At 34.4% G+C, this 21870-nt stretch overlaps 1 protein-coding gene across 2 annotated transcripts; it reads right to left on the reverse strand.

The window, feature by feature from the left end:
* Positions 1-462: 462 nt before the first annotated feature.
* On the reverse strand, positions 463-21124 carry LOC122050643. Of its 2 annotated transcripts, XM_042611546.1 has the most exons (14): positions 20628-21124; positions 17994-18165; positions 17697-17914; positions 15116-15179; positions 13334-13406; positions 12301-12378; positions 9578-9735; positions 7229-7397; positions 5366-5828; positions 4774-5148; positions 2614-2817; positions 1360-1493; positions 940-1141; positions 463-572 (listed from the first exon to the last, which is right to left on the reverse strand). In XM_042611546.1, the coding sequence occupies exons 1-13, from the start codon at positions 21000-21002 to the stop codon at positions 955-957; spliced, it is 2670 nt and encodes an 889-aa protein (XP_042467480.1). In that variant the 5' UTR covers positions 21003-21124; the 3' UTR covers positions 463-572; positions 940-954. The 2 variants fall into 2 exon arrangements, with proteins under 2 accessions (XP_042467480.1, XP_042467472.1); XM_042611538.1 differs by lacking the exon at positions 463-572 and having other exon boundaries at positions 629-1141.
* Between the last annotated feature and the right edge of the window lie 746 nt (positions 21125-21870).

Below are 21870 nucleotides of genomic sequence, written 5' to 3' on the forward strand. Positions count from 1 at the left end.
ACTCCATCGATTATTTGTCTATTATTGTTTTAGTGTAATTTTTATTACTTTGGTGGATCATTTTTGAGGTATCCTTTTGTGCTTGCTCATATTAAGAACCTGGAGATCGGGAAGATGATCCAAGAAAACTTACTCATTGTTACGCTCCTTTCTATAACTTTGTAACAGCATTGGTTGATTTACATATCCGGCAGCTGATTTGCACTCATCCACATTTGATAATGGCAACTCTTACTCTCTTTTTTCACCTCTGCCCATGATAAGTATTTGACAAATAAAAATTATTATTGGCTCAACGAAATATCATTGTCATGGTCATATATATTTTTTTAATTTTTTTTAACGATTTATATTATTGTATTCATTGTCAATTTTGACTTGTTTTCTGGTACACTGGTATATATATATATATATATATATATATATATATAGAAGTTGACCTTAAAAGGATTTCTTTTGAATACTTTATTACTGCATTCCCCCTGTAGGCTGTGGGGTGTCAATTTGTCATCATTAATATGATATCATATAGTGGCACTTCATTCTTCCATTGCATGCTGGATCCTCAAAATCTGAAACAAAAAGAAACAGCATTCGGTAAACTAAGCTGTATACTGAGTGCAAAGGGTTTAGGGTCGAGGAGCTTGGACTTCACTACAAGGCAAACCTATTTAAATTACAAGAAGACACCAAAATCTTACTAATTGACAACTCATTCATAAGCATACAAAATACTGGCTTACTCTAAGAGGAGCTTGAACATGACTGAAGATAAGCAACTTAAAGGGCAGTAATTGAAGAGCAGTAAAGAATGATTCTTCTGAGTATATTGTTTAAGAATGGGAACTTTTTCTGAAATATTGATGTCCTGATGCTACTCGTCTATATTTGAGGTGTTTGACAAATCTCCAGAAGAAATGTTTTTGTTGGATCCACTACCTTGCAATAATCTCACTAGCTATTGCTATCTACTGATTCCTCTGATGTAGGTTCGGCAATGCCCTGACGAGCAGAGAGCACTTTATCGAGGGTTTGGTCAGGAATCTTGATTCCAGTAGTCTCCATATCTGTGACAATTGCAATGGCGGCATCCACTTCTCCAAGATCAAGACACAACAAAATAACTTCATCGTATATTGGGCTGAATCCATTGCAATGGGAAAAAAAATATTTTAGTCCAAAACCATTATTAACCGTTTCAGGAAGAAAAAAGAACAAGCAACTATATATCACACAGGATAAAATGGCCAACTAATGGCCAATGTAGCAGATAGTGTGGTTTGAGGTAATAAATTAAAATCTTTAATTCAATAAATACTATCCTTGTAACAGTAAACTATGGAGCAAAACACAAGTTACCTTCCGAACGCATAGCCAAGGCTATGCGTTGTCTGTAAGATTGTTAAAAAGGCTGATGGCAGAGGAGCTTTTATAGCAGCACGAAGAATCATGGCACAATCGCCAATGGTTGGTGTCCCGCCTAACTGAATAACCTGAAAATGATGGCATAAAACATTCAGTTGCAGGTCCAGAGCTTATAATGGTTTATAAATCTAGGAGTGCTCAATCATAACATTTCACAATTTTCTGTTTCAGAGGCAGGGAAATAGGAGCAGAAAAATTTATAAAGGAGAATTGTTTGGAACAGTAAAAAAGCCAAAAATCTTCTAATGATGATTTGGCTGCATACCTCTAGAAGGCTGTAAATATTTACATTCTTATCTAGAAGGCTGTAAAGATTAAAAAGATTTCTAATCTCACTGTAACAAAAAAATATAATTCAAACGAAACTTACAAAATGTTACATCTTTAGTTCCATTAATGTCCATAAAAAATGTTGACTAGTTGGTTTCATTACGTTTGAAGGTTGTCATACAAGGAACAGCAGGAGAGCCTAAACATGTGAATATTTTTAAAAAATATCTATTATCAAAGAGGTGATAAGGCTCTTTTACCTAGGTCAAGCACACAAGTAATGCAACTATGCAAGGTCCCGAATACCTTGCACTTTGAGTAACTAGAAAGATAAAAGAAGTCAAGAAGTAATCGGCTTGCTAGAAAAGTAGAGTTAATACTTAACAGCAAGAGCTGCAAAACAAAATGTATAGAAGAGATGGGGCAAATAAAGAAGCTCGACAGAAAGAATAATGCAAAGATTATAACCAAGAGCCACTAAATATGATTTCATAGCAAGAAATATAAGGGATTGCTTAGCGACCCATTTTTGAACCTTCCACATGTTGACTATGGAATGGAATGATTGTGTGAAGAGTAACACTGACCTTGTTGTTTTACTGGCAAAACATAACTTAAGGAGGCATAATAAGCTAAAATAAGGAAAGACCATATTTGAAACCAACTAGTCTAGCAAAACAAGGAGGCATAATAAGCCAAAACACTGACATCGTTGACCTTATGGAATGGAATGACTGTGTGAAGAGTAACACTGACCTTCACGTTTTACTAGCAAAACATAACTTAAGGAGGCATAATAAGCCAAAACAAGGAAAGACCATATCTGAGATGACAAAGTACATGTGGCCATCTGATGTGCATACTAACATACGGTAAGCTAAAAAATGGCAGAAAACTGCATGAGGTGATCATAGATACCTTTTGCATGATTTTAATTGCTAACCCTACTTCCCATTCTTGGGACCATTTGTGAGGCTTTTTATTTTTCAACTCTCTCTCCCAAGACCAACCCCAAGCATCTGCAATTGTGAACATATCTGACACATCAAAAATTCTTCTCTCTCTCATGACCTTTAATGCTTCAGTTACATCCTCTGGAAACCAGTCTTCATCATCATCATCCTACATTAGTAAAAATTGAGATTGCATAATAGATGAAAGTTGGTTTAAGGAAAATTTATACAAAATAAAGGAAACATACTGAGAGGAATAGAAATTTAACAATCTGGCCCATAATAGTTAGAAACTTAATAAGGACTCCTCTTAGACTCTGTTTATGAAGTAGAAAGCATAAGAGGAATAGAAATTAATAATGAAGCAATGAGGATTCTGATATATTCTTTGTCCATGTTATTGACTTGAGAGGATGAAATGTGCCTTAAATTATTCCTTTTGTTTACTTGGAGAGAAGACTATAATGGATGGACAGATTTAGCATTTGGATATTTTATCTCTCTCTTGTTTCTTCCCAGATAAAAATGGAAATATCTTGCCGTTGTCAATCTTCACCTGAACATCCGGGGTTTTCTATTAAAGTAATGAAGGATACCAATCCCAGATTTCCATATATGGTCTTCCCTTTATTTTTTTCTCCTTTAAGTATGCAAATCCAATGGACTTGTGTTAGAAATATGTTTTTTTTTATCAATTTCCTTTAAAAATAGCCTAACTTTATGAAAATTTGGTCATCAATATATATATGCAAAAAAATTCATGAGGAAGCCAACTTGCAAAATGATAACATTTAATATCATATACAAGACTTTGCAAATTGAAGAAACCATAGGCATTAAGTTCGAGGGAACTGCACCATAAAATGTGCCTTAGAAAATAGTCAAAATTTACAATTAATTTGTACCATCACAAACGCTTGCAATGCAACTAGTCATTCAATTAACAAAAGAATCAAAGTGATAGGTACTATGTTAGAAATCATTAACCAGCTACCTGATTGAGGTCATTATTTGAGGTATAAAACAATTTCAAGATAAAAAAAAAATCATTGGATAGCTAGCCTAGTAAGTCAATCCAAACTGAGTTTGTAATGGCTAGACTCTAGAGTAGGGATCAAAACAACAGAAGAATTTATGGGGACCAAGTCCATTAAAGATGATCCATAGGAAGAATCAATCATCCACATTCTACATACCAGTTATCTGTTAGCTATATACAAAAGAGTACAGAATTTCCTTTTTTCCATTTCAAAAGTGAAACCTTAGTTTCATGTTCTTGTATGGTCATGACTCATGATACCATTTCAACCCAAGCTTGACCAAGCATGATTTTCAAAGGCATCACTTTAACAACCTTTAAAAGATTTGTGATGTTTAATCAAAAACTATTCTGACTTGCATGAAATTGACAAAAGAATCAAAGCAAATGAAGTCACATGCAGCTGGCCAAAAAAAATCAAGATTTTGATGCTTCTGGAGTGTTTATGGGGTAAATTATAGGCCACGAAGAAGAACAGAAAACAAGAATAGAAAAGCCTGCAGGAAGATGCAAGCAATAAAAGATACAAAAAAAGAAGATGCAAACAATAGAAGATTTCAAAAAATATTCAAAGCTATATTCTTTTAATGATATTAGTAGACAGCATAAACTCTGGAGTAAATATTTACAGTGACTACTAGTGCATCTTGATGAACAATTAGTAGGGGAAAGCAAGCATTTCATTAGTGGTTAAGCATGTGAAATCACCCAGACAAACCTACACATTGTGTAAAAATAAATGTAATCTGTAATAGGAACGAGTATGAAAATTAAAATTTCTTTATACCATGAACTTAATGTCAACGTCACATGCATGCAAGAATATGTCCATGCCATATAACCATGTGAAACCATAACAATCAAGGGACTCGCTCAAATACAAACATACAAAACTTAGCAAACACTAGACTTTGCTTGACAGAAAGAAGCAAAATATCTAAGTAACCATACACGTCTGTGTGTATATTAATATGGATTATGCCAATCACAAACCAAGGAGCTATAGTATATGTTTGGGTGTGTGTATTGAGACATGTACAATGATGAAAGAATCGTAATATACAAAGAAAATATATAATGGCAAACCTCCATAGATGCTCGAGCAACTCTCCTTCTTGATTTTTTTGCTGAAGAAGTTTCTCCTGAATCCTTTAACAATTGAACACCAATCATTTGAGGAGGTTTGGCTCTCTCAACTTCTTTTTCTTTAGTTATATCACCTTCTTGATTTTCTGTTTGTTCAACAACTTCCTCTTCATCTACCTCATCTTCTTCTGCTTCTTTTGTCCCATCCTCCAGAGGATCTATATCATCTACTACATCAAGAATTTCAGAATCTGATAAATTATCCTTCTCGTGCACATTGGTCAAACTTTCACCAAGAAAACGACGCTTCCAGTATTCTGTGTTTCCATCTTGAAGTTTAATACGCGCTATCAGTTCATCCACTTCCTCATCAACCTGAAATGAATAGAAAAAACATGTTAATCCAATCATACTCTACTTCATTTTCTCCGTATGAGGGAAAGGGCATATGAAGTGTGAACCAAGAGATATGCTCTTGAAAAGAAATGACAGTTGACAAGTACTAGACAAAAAGCACAATTTTATAGATTTGTTTCACATGATGATAGGAATTTTCTACAAAAAAAAAAAAAAAAGAGGAAATATTGCTTGCCTCTTCTTCTTCCTCCTCCACAGGTGGTACCCAAAGTGGACGGCCGCGTGAACGGTTTATTCTTCTTGCCTTCTGCACTCTCTGGTAGAGTACCTGTCTAGTTCCATCTATAGGCAGACCTTGTGCATCTAGCTCTTCCTTTAGTTCTGAGACTATCATTTTACTTGCAGCCTTTGGTTTCAAAGCATTTTGGTTAGGCCCTTTTATTATTTTCCTTAATCTCTCCTCCACTCTAATATAATCAGCTTCTGAAGCATCACCTAAAATGGAAAGTCCTTCATTTTTTAAGGTTTTCAGGAGCTTGCGATGGTAGATCTTCCACTCCTCCAGACAACACTGTTTGAAAGATGTTTCTTTCGGGTTTGAATAGGCAAAACCAAGGGCATCTGGATCTAAGGGTGCTTTTCCCCTTCGTGGCACCCACCGCTTGCGTTCTCCTGTAAGCCCACCTTCTGCAACATATCTGTAGATCACAAGGAACTCAATATGAGTGAACAGGGGTTCAAAATATGATATAAGTTCATTGTCCATGTGATATTGTGATGAAACTCTACATTGAAACACCTGGAGATCATTAGAGAGCATCCTCAAATCCCCAAATCAAAACAGTGATAGTTCCACAAATCAACAATTCACAAACTGTGGGATCTGTTATGTGGTTGTACTCATCTCTTGCACGGACTTGTATGAATCTCATTTAAAGGTGATTTGAGGATTCACCTAAACAGGGGCACAAAATACTAGTTCATATGATTAAGAGGATCTTTGATCGGTTGCCAAGTCAGTCCACTATATCCAAAATAAAAAATTGAAACCCTCTGATTATTGTAATCTCTGGAATAAACCAAAGCACCTTTGAAATTAGAGTTGAGAGGAAGGAGCTTAAGTTAGAGCTATTCAAATACCTATAAATTGCATGAGTCCTTGTGTGTCATCCTACAATCTCTTGTCAATTTATAGATGACACTTCTATAAAGACATGAGCAGTTCCTGAATGCAAAATCTAAGTGTTTGATTTCTTTAAATTTTCATGCTAGGATCAAGAGAAATTGAAATGGCTATGTTCTCATAGCATGAGAAAAATAGCATGAGTACACCCCATGTGACTTTAAGGTATAGTAATTTAGCCATGAAAATTGATGTGAATTGTTAGAGTCTCACACTACAGTGTTGGACAAATGATAATTCATTATGGAGAAGCTAAGATTGCAGGCTAAGAAAAAAACACTTACCTTAGATACTCCAAAGAGTAGTCAATGGAATGATTATTTGTTGAGCAGGTCTCCATCATTCCTTTAGAATTTTATCAACAAAAGATAGCATGGATAGAAAAGAAACCATCATCTCATTATGTTGTTGATTGTCGACCAATTAATGGGTTACATTTCCATATCACCAACAACAATATATGTCTAGATATTTTTTTGGTTCAAATATTACAACATAATTAAGGTTTTCTTCTTATTCTAGATGACTGGAAGAAAACTAGGATATGCCCTCTCCCATTTGATTAATGGATCATGTCTTCTCCCATAGTCGTTTTACTCTTTATCCATCAAGGGCATTTTCCATGTTATCCTTTCGTATTCTTGTTTGTGGTATATGTTCTAACTATGAACTTTACAAATTTATCCTCAATAACAGTCTGGCCAACTAATCAAGTTATAACTACAGAGTTTGTATTATGAAACTCAATACATCAAAGCTTCTACAAATTAGATATAATGTCATAATTTACACAATGAAACAACCAGCCTTTATGAAAAACTGAGGAATATATTTTTCATTCCATTGTGGCTAAAATTGACAAATTATTGTGCTACTACCTAAAACAATATCCACAATAAAAAATGAGGGCAGTACCGGGCTATATAATCAATTTCAAAACCCACATCTGCTTCTTCTTGCAATGGTTCTATCCAGGAGCTCACAAGTGTACGATATTTTCTGCTCACAATCATAGCCCGTGGTGCAATAGGTTGATTATCTTTAGCCATTGCTTCTAAAGCCTCCAGCAGCTCAACAGCTCGTCCTGGTTAGAATTATCTTTATTGGTTAGAACTAAATATGTGTGGTCATAATCTCCATGTCAATGAAAAAAATCTAATTGGAATTATTGCAACAATCTTATGTAAATAATGCCAGAGCAAGATCAATGCAAGTAAAACAATAAGCAACCAGAAGGAAATTGCTGTGACCCATCAAGCCCTTGGGAGTTGGGACACATCATACTCAGATAAACAAATAAAAAAATTATTCTCAACAAATTACCAAACAAAATCTAGTGTTCAGAGGTTTAGGACATATAACTAAAAAATAACTAGCTTATTTTGAATGCTTTTTGAAGTTCGCCTAGCACAAACAAAAAAGATAATTATCAATAAAACATTGCATGATAAATCATCAAGCCATAAAATTAACAACCACCAAAACTTTAGTATATGACAATTGCCTTGAGTTAGCAAAGTGATTATACAATTTTATACAACTATTGCCAGTTAAGATTTAAAACCCCAAGGTTCTGTTTCCTTGAGCAGAAACATCTGGAAAGGAAATGACCCTGGGGAAAGGAAGGGTAGGACCCATATCTCTATACCTTTTCTATAAACAGTTGGGTAACTCTTTCCCTTGCAATGCTTCAGCACAAATTGAGCAGAGAGCAGCAATAACTCAATGCTAGCTATCTTTATCGAAGAAAATTAAAAGAAATATTTTTCACTATCTATTTTGTTTCTCAAAAATCAAGCTAGAATTATCTTTATAATTTTCTTTCCATCCAAACAAAAGATGGGAAACTTTCTTTCCTGGTTTCTCAACCTCAAGAGAAAGCTGAAAGGGGATCAATTTCCTTCTTTCCCTACAAACTTATTTTACTAACCTCATTTCTCTCACCTGCACTTTCCCTCCCCAAAAGAAAACGCACCTGAATGTACCAATGTTATATCACCTACAAAGAAAATATGATACACATGTTCTCTAGATAACTTCATATCTCAAAAAATTATATTTAAGCTCTATTTGATCCATAAAAAATATTCTCCAGGCAAATCTTTTGCATATTTTCTATCAATAAACTCCTCTTTGCCGTCCATATCCAGGCAGTCTAACAAGCTGACAAGTCAGGTAGGTCAAGCGGGTTGAGTTAGACAAGTCACACATGTCGGGCAACTAAGCATGCGATGGGATCAACAGGCTGATTAAGGCAATCAGATTATTCAGTCTAATCAATTTGGTTTCGCCGAGCAAAGCAAGCAAACCAATCAAGTCAGTCGAGCTAGGTAAGCTAATCAATCTAGTCGGTTCAGGTGAACTAGCCAGTCTAGTTGATTCAGGTGAGCTGAGTGAGTCGGCAGTCCAATAAGTCATGTCAGTCAGGTTGGTCCAGTAGGGTAGGGCAGGATGAGTAGTCTATCAAACTAATCACACTTAGCTGGATAGGTGGTCTGGTGGGTTGGGTGGTCCATCAGACCAGGTTGTGTCGAACAATCCAATCACAGAAGGTGGCCTTGTTCGGTCTGGAAGGCCGGTGAGCCACAATCTTGTTGGGTTGACAAGCTGGGTGAGTTGAGTGGTCATATCAAGTCAAGCAGGTTGGGTGCTTGAGCAAATTGGTTGGTTCTGTGCAGTGCGAATCAGTCTGGGTAGGTAGGCCAGTCTATCAAGGTTAGCCAGGACAAGCATCTATCCTACTCCGCTCAACTAGCCTAACTAACCAGACCGCCCAACCAACCCAACTAGGGGAAAAGGAAAATGTCTTCCCCTCTTTGCCAAAGCCAAAAAACATATTTTGGCATATCTTAGCATCACATCAAAACAATAGAAAATAATCTATTTTACTTGAAAATGTTTCTCGCATGAAATGTTTTTCTGCAAACAAGTTATTTTCGAGTAGGCAAATGGAGCATTAGCTGAAGATATCAGCAAACATTAGATTCCTATAAATAAGATTATGACATTTTCTGCAGGGTGACTAAGGTAATTTATAAAGGTATTGAAGAATAGCTAAGTAAATGAAAATTTTTGTAACATGAGCAAGAATAAGAATTCATAAAGCTCTAGGAAAAATGTATGATGAGGTTATTTTATGAAGTTTCAATTTCAATACAATTACCATGCATATATAATTCGTGTCTCAATAAACGAGCTTGGAGCCTAACAAGTTTATCAATAAAATTTTTCAAAAAGTTATAGTACTGTCAATCAAACAAGTACCTTCACAGCATAAAGCTCGCAAATAGAGTGACAATGGATCACCAAAATTCCCTTCATTATACAAAACCCTTGTGCCCCCAGGAATATTCTTAAGGGCTCGAAAATGTCGAATTGCTTCCTTTACAACACAATATTTTGTAAAACACTCCACCATTAACCTAACATAAAGGTAATTATCCATCAATTCAACAGAAACTGAAATACAATGAGTCCAGCTAAAAAAGAAAAATATCAAATCTTATTTCAAGGAATTTTGTGGAGATGCTCAATAACCAATAAAAGGGCAACTGGTGCACGAAACTCCCGCCAATGCAGGGTTCCGGGGAAGGGTCTATTGTACGCAGCCTTACCTTACTTTGCAAGAGGCTGTTTTCGAGACTCTAACCCGTGACCTCTAGGTCACACGGCAACAACTTTAACGTTGCATCAAGGCTCCTATTCATGCTCAATAACCAATATAAAAAGATAATTCTACAAGTGGAAGGAAAAAAAACACACAGACACACACAATTAAATCCACAAATCTCAATAAAAGAAAAAGAGATTGCAAGGAAAATAGGTTCATCAAAAAGGATTGGCGGAATGCATTATTTTTAGAAATTTTATTTCTGAAAAAAAAAAAATCACACACACTCCGGGCTTACACTCTTGGTCTTTAGATTATGGGGTAGATAGAACCAACCCTCATAGCGTCCCCTATCTACGTGTATTAGATTAATGATATTTTCAACTAGATTAATGATATTTAGAGTTTAGGCCCCATGTTACAGGTACCATTGATGGAATTTCATCCTCCATAATAAAAAAAAATAATATCTGATAATAAAATACTTAGACCTTTCAAAGCCATAACAAATACAATTGCTAAGTTGATCAACAAGCAAACCAACTAATCATTGGAACTAATAAAACCTGTAATTGTCAAGAACCTAATTGAACACATGAAAATCCTATTTCTGAAATACCATATAACACATCGTGTAAAGGTAGTTTTCCATTAATGAATAATAAGCATATGTAAGGTACATGGAGCATTAAAAATCCTAATATTTTCTCCATCAATTTCTTAATGATATCAGAATCCTCATCTTGATACCAATTATATCCCCAATCTCATGATCCCACAAACAGCAACTTCGCCTGCTCATGATTAAAAATCTGCTTGTACCCAGACTGAGAGAGAATGACATCTACATATATGAGAGATACTACAGATTGCACAACTCACGTGAGGATGAGGGATTGAACATCACCTCCCACTAGTGAGATAAGATAAGACGACTAACATGGTTTGGCCCTATCAATCCAACATCGACCAGCAACTTTGCATATAAAAGAGCAGCAATAACGACCTACATTCATTATTAGAGATCCTAATCATAGGTAGTTTTATCTATGCATGTTTATATTCATTATAGCAACTTTACAAATTACACCCCAAGATATGTAATATTTTTGATTGGATCCTAACAAAGTCAAAGAAGAAATACAAGCAGAGTACTGAGGTGACATTAAAGATAAAGTGAAGGAGAATGTGAGGTGATAAATATGAGGCTCATTATTTCTTTTCTTCTAGCAATAAAGAGATAAAGGTTAAGATTTTGGATCATAAAAGGTTCTAGTGTTTTTTGTTAGTTAGCACCAGGTATCCAGCTTACGCCCACTAATCTAAGAGACACCAGCCCGGCCCATGGAAGTTTCTTACCGGCCACCCCAAAGTAAATCGAGAAACACTCACAGCGGACGACCCATCAACCCAGAGTCCTTAGGTCAACCGCCCATTAAGAAAAATTCATCCGTTAATTCGCCAAAACTGAGACTCATATCCTTAGATACCTAGAAACTGAGAAGGTGTCCTGCCGATGCACTATTACCTTAAGGGCATAAAAGGTTCTAGTGTTGTAGCAATAGATTGATGGCTCTGATATCATATTGGATGATTTGGAAAGTACAATCAAACCACAAGTCCTAAATATATGTATTAGGATATTGTTGCTTACAACTATGATCTTGTATATTTACATAATTATAAGCATATCTTCAACACACAAATGAATATATTCTTCTATATGATGTATATGATTATTTCATGAATTAATGTTGTGAAATGGCTTCAATGTTAAGCCACAGCTTCCTAAAGTTCAATACTATGAAAATAAATAAATTTAATGAGTTTACTTTGCTTGGTTTACGCAAGACTCCAAGATGATGCTAAATAACTTCATCTGAGATCCTGCAAAACCACAATACGAGCTCAGAAAAATCGAAGAGCTAATCTGTATTAAACAACACCATGCATGACTTCTTTGGCATGCTATCTGGAAGAGCAAATGCTTGATTTACATGTACAATAGACTGTTAACAGCATGCATTTGATGTCTATAGTATAAAATTATAGATCCATTCATTGAACATTTGTCTGAAAGTCAACACTAGCTGACAACCTAACACGCAACCCTCACCCTTTATCATCCAGGCTTGGAACCGACATCGGTGGGTTTTATAGTATAAAACTATATGTAAAAAACAAAATTCGAAGAAACTCATCAAGCAAAGAGAGAGAAATAGGGAGATCATGCCCTTAAAAGAAAAATATTTAACTAAAGGGGTTAAGATAAAATCAAAATGACAGGAAGGGAAATACCTAATAAAAGTGGGCTAGATGTAGTTGGAATTTTCAAATAAAAATAAAGAGAAACTAATAGCAGAGACAATGTCTTTACGCATAAGTTTTAACATTTGGCTGCAAACGCTTGTGATCTTCAACCATCATCCCAAGTAACTCAGCAACATCCTGCACCCTAAGATCCAATGGAAAAATAGAAAACCATCAGCTGCAAATGAGAGAGAGTGCAATATATCTGATACCCAGAACTTGGCAAAATACTAATTTTGTATATGAAGGTGTCAAATTTAACCACGACTGAGATGGCAATTACATGCAGATTGAACAAAAATAAAAAAGGAGCATAACCTATCTCAAACATAATCAAATATGTGATATAATAACATTAGCATTTAAATTTCAAGAAAATTAAAACCTTAAATAAGTCCCATGAATCCAATAATTAATATAGACTGAGTTTTTTACTGGTAGAAATAGTAGCCCCTCTAGTCCTATACCACATAGCAACTACTGGTTAGATCAAAAGCAAACAACAATTAGTTATCTGACACACAAATCACTATAAGATGCACCACAAGGTGATGCTTGTCAATCTCTAAACTTAAATAACAAGAAGTTAAGCTTACTGTTGGAGTAATGCACTCACAACAGTCAAGCAGATAAATCTAAGCCAATCCTTTTTACATGAGATTTAAATGACAGAAGTATTACTAACTGATATGACCTTACAGAAAAGGTTAATTGTGAGTTAAAATTCTCATAGTTGATCCCAGAAAAAAATAAATTAAATAAATAAATAAAATATGCTCTAATCATGACTTTCGAAGAGTGTTAGAAGTATGGATTAATAGGGGGCTATTGTTGTAGTGGGTTTATTCCCACGTTAGTAGTTCTGGAGTTGGGGTTTTATCATGCATATAGCACTTCTCTCATTAATTAAGAAATACAGCATTTTCCTTATCATCCAATTCTATAAACACATAGCCAAGATACTAAGTAGGAATATGACAATCAGCAGCAGCATATGAAAGTTTAAATATGAGTCTAACACCAGCTTTTGTGGCAAACACAGTAACATTTAAAAAAAAACAAATATGAATAAGAATACAATGCTCGAGCAGAAGATTTACCTATCATAGGACTCAGCCCTAGTATATGCCTGGATCACCCAGTTATAAGTCTCAGTATTGGGCTTCATGTAATCTACAAAACAAAGTACTAATCAGGAGGAGCAGAAATGGAACAACTATTAGTTTGTGAAGGCGTGTTTTATTTAATGTCATACAAAATGATTAGCATACAACAGAATTAGAACCAATTTGTATGGCTAACAAGAGGAAACAACACATAGTATCACTGCAACCTTCATGATAGCCCCACCAGTATTACACAATATTCAGCAACTATTAATGAATCTAAACAAGGCCCCACCAGTATTACACAATATTCAGCAAATATTAATGAATCTAAACAAGTGTTATGAAAGCAACCATTAATAGTTCGGCATTCAGATTAAATAAACATTTCAGAACAAAAACAAGGATGGAAAGAGCTGACTATGTTAGTGAATATAAGCTCCAAAACAAGTGTCAGTATGTATGGAGCCAGGACATATTGGTAGAAGTCTGACCAACGATCCGTATCAATATAAAACCATGCACTTTCTAACATGCCATGAATAGCCATAGTGAATACCATTATGCAAGGTTTAGAATCTCAACCCATGCCGAGGTTTCGGTATTTTTTTTATTTATATATAGTAATTATTAGATAAATATGTTTATGGTGTATAATTTAAAAATAAGTTGTATATTGATTTTATATAAGTTATCCATTATCGAACAATTTAATATTGTTAAAAAAATAATTAAATACAATTTTCTTTAAAGAAAATTGATCTATCAATAACTCGAAATAAAATTGACATATCATAATATGTTAGCTTACTAATACCAAAAGGAGTGGTGTGAATCAGATGGAAACATTGAATCTCTAGATTAAATAATCATAACTATATAAAATAATATAAAGATAGTATTGTGTATATAATAATTATATAATTCAATTAATTATTAATTTAAATAATATATATTTAAAATAGTAAAAAATATCAGAATATCAATCAAACAGTAAAAAATATTAATATATATATATATATATTATATTGGGATAATTTAATTAAGGTTTATGAAAGCCTCTTCGAAGTATCACACTTAAGTTGGGAATTGTTTTAATTAATTAAATATAATTTTAATTTTCTTCAGGGAATAGGAACACTCGAAATGTCCTCTAACGGCGTTGCACGTCTCGGGATGCTTTCGGCGCCGCCAAAAGCATCACGTAACGCTTCCAACTCCGCCAAAAGCATCCTGCGACACTTCTGGCGACGCCAAAGGCATCCCTGGACACCAATGACCCACCTTCTGGCGCACAACACGCGCGCTCCGCAATCAGAATGGTAAAAACTGTTCATGTTGCTTGGTACGGAATGGTATTTCAATCCCTGCCATTATGGCATAGACAAAACAAGAATCTGGGTAACATATATTTTTTTTTTCAAGATTCAGAATCCATTAACATGTTACAGATAGCACAATCAAGATGCTCACTTAAAGACTTAAAGGATTAAAAAAAAAGTAACCAAAGAAATGTATATGTCAATTTAAACATGACAAAATATTAGCAGAGACAAACAGCTTTATCCATAAAATCTTCACCTAAATGATAGGTTTCTAATGTCCCTGAGTTTTGTGTCCAACAAAAGACAGATAAAAGATCATTTACAATTTGTGGCACAAAAAAGATGAAGCATCTCCTGCATGCATCTAATCAAAATAACCAAGGGAATCTAATAACCTAAAGAGCATCATCTAAATGAAAAAAATAAATTTACATTAGAATACGATCTGCACCTTCACCCCCATATTCCATATTTTCAAATGTTGAAAAAGCTATTTCTGGAATTCCACAATTTGCCTGCATCAGAATGCCAAGGTAACTACAGTTTCTACAGAAGCATGTTCATAAAAACAACAGAAAGTGAAATTTGTTTCTAAGGAGAAAGATCGTAGTTTCCATCATACCATGTAGCAGGAAATTACACCCAAATCCACTTCATTATGCAAGTGATTGGATAAGAAGGTTCACATCTAATAGCCATTATACTTGTATATAATTGTAGATATTGTCTCCAGGACTTGTGTGGCAAATGCAATCATGAACTAAGGAGACATACGAAAACTTAAGTTGCATATAGATAGATTATTCTGCATATCTAGGATTGCATATAGATAGATTATTAAACATACTCTGTCAAACACCCAAAGGTCATCTCAGATCAGCAAATAAAGTTTAGTTGTCGACCTACTCAAACTTTAACTAAGCAAAATGATCATTTATTTATTTTATCAAACAAGACGATTACCTGAATTTTCAACATATTCATCAAACTAGCAATTGAATTTTGTAGAAAAACCATACATGGTTGTTTCCAACCATAAGAACGCCAACTTCAACATAATAACACACACTACCGTTCTCAACAAAATATTCCCAAAGATAAATCAGTAGAATACAAGGAATAACTAGACGGGCTCTGAAGATCAAGAGTTAGTGACCAAGAAAACAAATTAAAAAATGTTTATGTTTTAAAAAGTGGATTACACTGCTGCATATTAATTTTCAGAAGGGGGCAACTTATGCAGCAGCCTAAATCTCATATGCTTGTATGTGTTTGTGTCTTTCCAAAATGCATATGAATTTCTTAGGTTCATTGATTGGGTATTTCTATTACATTGATTGCATAGCTTAACAATTAGTTGTGTATGTAAAGATGTAGATCGCCTATGTTGATTAACACGCATTGTTAGAAATATAATATGCATTTTATCAATATACATTTTGGACCTCATAGACAGCCACATCTGCGATTGCTTACTGCATGTGTCATGCAGTTGGAAGAATTTTTAAGAGGGAAAAAAACAGAAGCCTCTCATATGGTAGTTATATGAGGTTAATTTATCCCTAGATTGTTAAATTTCAATCATGTCCAATCTAATCCTAATTAAACCAGTTTTAGGTAATACATAAATAAAAAATAATAATAAAATAATAATAATAAATAAATAAATAACTAATAAATAAACAAAAGACTTACTCTAATGATTTCTCAATACTATTACACATTGCTTCAGTAGATTGGCATGCATTGTTATATTTCGGTTCTGTGTATTGTAGAGTGCATAGTCACATATGTCAAAATATGTTATTATTTAACATGCTGGGTGATAATGTAAATTTCAAATCAATTTGTTATTTGTAGACCTAATTAAGGAGAGTGCATATAGAATAAACCTGAAGCTTGAATTGCATCGAGAAATTAAGGATTCTAAGTTAAGTCAAATTAAAGCTAAAAGAAATTTCAACAATAAGAAATAAGAGGAGTAATTAAGATGAATACATAGGAGGAAGCTCATGTATGAGTTTCAATAATTTTTTGGTCTGTCCTCAACAAAGAGATTAACAAAGATATCATTAATATGATAGAGGGGGTAAAATGGAGAAGAGCTTTTCCTCACATGCCCTTACAGTAAAAGGACAATTTTTTGCAGTTGCTTTGTGGGTTAAAGTTTTGGACAACTAGAAAATAACATGCAAAATATTGTCATTGAAATTAAAAAAAAAAAAAACTAAGATGAATGTGTGAGATTATTAGCAGATAAATCACAAAAACAACTTTACAAGGGTAATTAGATGTATTCAGAAAAGATGATGATTTGAGAGAAAATATATAAAGATATTATGATTGTGTCCAAAGACTACAACTACATTCTATAATAAGGCAAGTTACATAAATTTGAATTGAAAGTGTGAGGGGTAAAAGGAAAACAAAGAAGTATTTATTTTATATAATTAAAGTGTTCTAGAATATCTAGGATTTACTAGTGAAATCGCCTAGTATAAGTTCATTAGCAATAAGAAACATGTAGCAGCACAATCTATACAAGTTGATTAGTTAGGCCCCATGACTTGTTGTTTATGAGGTTGATAATAGTAATATGAAATGAATATATCCCAACTTGCATATGTCTTCACATACTGCATGTCTTATACTCGACACTGCTACTAATTGTCTATACAGATTTTTTAAAACCTTGGATCAACCACTTAACGATTGTTACAGGTTTTCAAGTCTTCGATGTTTAGATTCAATTAGTCTCCAAATTGGAGATAGATTGTAAGTACATAAAATCTTCAATTCCATGCGAAGAGTACTTTATATAATTAGCTCATGAGCTCTAAAATAGAAAATAACTGATCAAGTTAAACCTCATTGATGGACAAAGTTTAAATTGGGGTCAGAAGGAGACAAACTCTAATATGCAAGACATCTGAACCTCAAAGTTTAAGAGGGACTGCATATCAAAACAAAAGTATGTAATTAGCATTGCTCATACAGAAAACAAATATGTAGCATTAGAAATTTATCACTACCTGCACACTAAGAAGACAGTTGAAATGAAAAGTTGTTGCCATTCTTCCTGCAGCCTCCATCTCATATGCAATAGTTAAAGCATTTGAATGGTCCCCAGCTTTGCAGTCTTCTTCAATTAAAAGATCATAAATTTCATCAGTGGCACGCAACCCGGCTTGTGCACCTTTAAGAAATACCTTATTGGCATCTTCTAGATGGTGGTTATGAATGAGCTCCTCTAAATTTTTTTAAAAAAATGTAATTGGTAACTATAAAACAAGAGAATATAGCTAACAAATCAAACTATGCTATCCTACCAACAATAACAAGCCAAGCTTTCCGGATATCATACTTAAACTTCTCCATTGCAGCCAGAATTTCTAAGCCCCTGGTTGCCTGACCTTTGGATCCAAACAAACGAATTAAAGCAATAAAAGTTTCAGGCAAAGGGCGTAAGCCTGCACTTAGCTCTCTTCTAAATGACTGCATCTGCATGATTTGCAATTTAGTCTAGAATGAGAATGTTGTAAAGTGAGACCAACATAGACGAACAGTGAGAAACCAAAGTATATATCATCTAGAAATGATTTATCAGAAAAAATGTCATCAAGAGTGGAAAATGATGAATAAAGAGGTGACATCAACTATAGAGAGAATATAAATAAAAATATAAGAAAACAGTGTTCTTATCAATCTCTGCAATGTGATTGTTCTTGGACAAGCATGACTAGATTTACTGATATTGTATTTTATTAAGGGTCAGATGGTGTATGTTGATCAGGTTCTGTGTACGGCGTATAGCATGCTAGCTAACATTCTAAAGGGCATCTTAGTAATGGTTGGAAGAATGACTGGATGTGTTACATCTTAGAATTTTGTGCCTAAATTACTTGAGAACTTTGGTATTGGGTAACTCCAATACTCCCAAGTTTAGGGTAGAATTAGCAATTAACTCAACCATACTGAGCTAAATATTGACAGGATCAAGTGGATCATATAGCTGTGATAGTAATTATGCAAATATATGTTACTTTTAACAAATGAAAAAGATAAAAGACATGCATAAAATTATATAAACATATACAAAAAAGAAAATCAAATATGTTTAAACTTAAATATACATATAGATGACATTGATTGAAATTGTTTGCCACCTGCGTGTTCAACAAACTTGGAGGATCTCCATGCATCTGATTCTTTTTAAAGTTTATGAAAAATTCACTAAAAACAATGTAAGAAATACTAACTATAGTTGTTATATTTAAACTTAAAATAACATATAATTAATTTCTATTAATAATTATGAGTACTCCCTAAATAAAGATGCCATGATTCACAAAACAATCAAGAACTTAAATGTAGCAGTTATTGCATGTTTTATACTTCAGATATTGCAATGTAGTTTATTTTCCTATAGGAACACATATTAAGATATTGTGCAAAATTTTCTTGACATGTTCTATAATGCATTTAATTAAACCCTATCATTTTATATTTAATTGATACGTTTTTCTTATTTTAAACACGAGAAAAATTCTTGCTATTGTATATTATCTATCTTTAATTTTATGTCCAACAGGACAGATATTATGCTTATTGATCTCTAACTCATTGTTTTTCTAAAAATAAATAGAAAAAATGCTAAAGCATTCGCATGCATATTCAATGTAATAATGTGATACTAGACTCTTCATCTACCCCTCACGTATTGGTGTAGGACACCTGACATGTTCACACAAACACTTCGAGTTAAACACAAATACGAGCACTCGCCATGTGTAAAAACTTCTAAAAAAATATTATTTTGAATACCAAGATCCATACCAACACCCATGTTGGTTACTTATAGTTGTAGAGGTAACATAAGTCGTGTATGAGTTTGTTGTTGGATGTTCAAAGTACCATCCTCTCAAGTGCTTATATCATCTCAAGATCACAAGTAGAAATTACAAAGTATCCACCATCAAGGCCTCATGCATTCAAAGTCAAGTAATTGTTTTCTCTCCCCTTATTATTTGCATGTGCACTTGGCTAATGACTGACTAGAGTCATCATTAATGGACTTCTGCAAGGATAGTCTTGCATTGATCGTAATTCATTTCTTGCCAATCTAAACTGATTTCTAGACGAAGCTCTTTTCTCCCACTATGATAATAATAAGTGCTTTTCGTCAAACTTCCATATGAATTGAATGAAAAATAGAACGCAATTAGTTCAGAGATTTAGTAACAAATAAAATGATAATACAGCTATTGTTTTAACAAATCTCCAGCTCCACTTAACCTCCTAATGCAGGCACATAAATTTTCATTGAGTGATCACATTGCATCCACTTATGGTTGCATGAGGATTATGAAGTATAAATGCATCCCTAACTTCTTAAAACTTAAGCCATATACAAGTTAAATTTGAATTTATTAACAAATTTCATCCAAATAAACAAACAAGATGCATATTATATGGATTGCTAGTTAATGTACAAAACTTCTTTATAAGCTGTCTTTATCCCAACTCTCTTAGATAGATCACATTTTAGATGTGTGTTTACGAGAGTGTGTGTGGTCCTTAACGGATCAACCACATATTGCCAACATATGCCCTTTATAATCTTTATATAGGGGATTCATCTAGTAGTCTTCTCCAAGGTACCTGCCTCATCTAGATGCGGCCTTGTATTTTAACCATCATATGAACATAGAAACAAGAATTATCAGCATTTGAGTCAAATTAATCAATCAAATTTTCATATTCCCGGATAGATTTCTACAGAATTCAAGATTCATAATTATTTCTAAATTCCAACCTCAAATTTACTGGTTATCCACCAAATAATGGCCAGTGAGATACTTTATTCCCAAAAAGTTTCTGCCTGAGGCACTCTAACAACCTCAAAATAACTTTCTTTCCTCCGCTTCACAAGAAAAGTCCAAAAGCAGACAAATACAACGTACCGCGCCCTCCTCGTCCCCGGAAAGGGAGTGCGAGACAACGAGCCCATGGAAAGAACGCGGGCCGGGGCTGAGTCCAGCAGCGACCATATCGTAGATGACATCCGCCACGCCAGAGGAGTCGCGGTTCCTGGCGCGCTCCATGAGCTCCTCCATGAAGGCGAATCTCAGGCCCTTCTCCGCGGTCGACGCGGACAGACCAGAGGAATAGGAAGGCGAATTGGGGTCGTCGTCCCTCGGTTGTTTCTTCTTCTTTCGGTATTTCCTTTCGGTTGTCCGGAGGGCGTGGAGGCGGATGGCCCGCGCATTGCCTGGAGCGGAAAAGGCCGGTAGGCAAGGAAATGAGAGAGTAGAGGGAAGCGGGAGCGGAAGCGCCATCGACGATCTATTCCTACTCCGACCAGCCTTGCTCTCGATGGGCTTACCGAGAAAGGGCGTAGTTAGCGAGCAGCCAAGAACGGATAAGAGGCGATAAAGGCTTGCGGCGAAGCCAAGGTTTGAAAATAGTAGAACCCATCATCTGCCCTATGCGAACGGTCAGATTAAAATGCGAGAGGATGCGGAAAAAACATGTTTAAGTGAACTGTGAAAGCCAAAGGGGCATGGTGCGAACGGTCAGATTAAATCCGTCGAATTTTGAATTTTACTACTCATTTTTACGTGATTAAATTATACACTAAGGCTACTTTGGTATGTATGTGTATGGTAGGATAAGATTGGATTGATTAGGATAGATTAAAGGTAAGATACATAATTTTTCTTCAGGTCAAGGTATTATGAATCCTATTTTTAATCATCCATAATTCTACCCCTAATCAACTCTACCAAACGCTTGATTAAAAATATTTTAAAAATATAAATCTATCCTATTATATATACCAAACAGAGCCTAACATGTATACAGCATATTTGGATAGTAAATTAATTAAACAAATAAGCTTGAACAACTTGTTAAGCTAAACAAACTAACTTAAACACATATGTGTTCAGCTCGTTAACGTTCGTGAACAATGTTCACGAACCATATTTATTAATAAAACTCTTTTCAATATGCTAAATAAATAATAAAATAAATAAATAAATTTAAATTATCAATCTTAATAACCAATCAAACAAGTTTGAATTGAGATCTTGATAACATCTAAACGAACCAATCTTAAACCAAGCTCAAGCCAAGTTCAAACCAAGCTCAAACCAAGCTTGAATTGAGAGCTAGATAACATCTAAATGAACCAAGCTTAAGCCA

This window comes from Zingiber officinale, chromosome 1B, assembly GCF_018446385.1.
Source record: "Zingiber officinale cultivar Zhangliang chromosome 1B, Zo_v1.1, whole genome shotgun sequence".
NCBI lineage: Eukaryota > Viridiplantae > Streptophyta > Magnoliopsida > Zingiberales > Zingiberaceae > Zingiber > Zingiber officinale.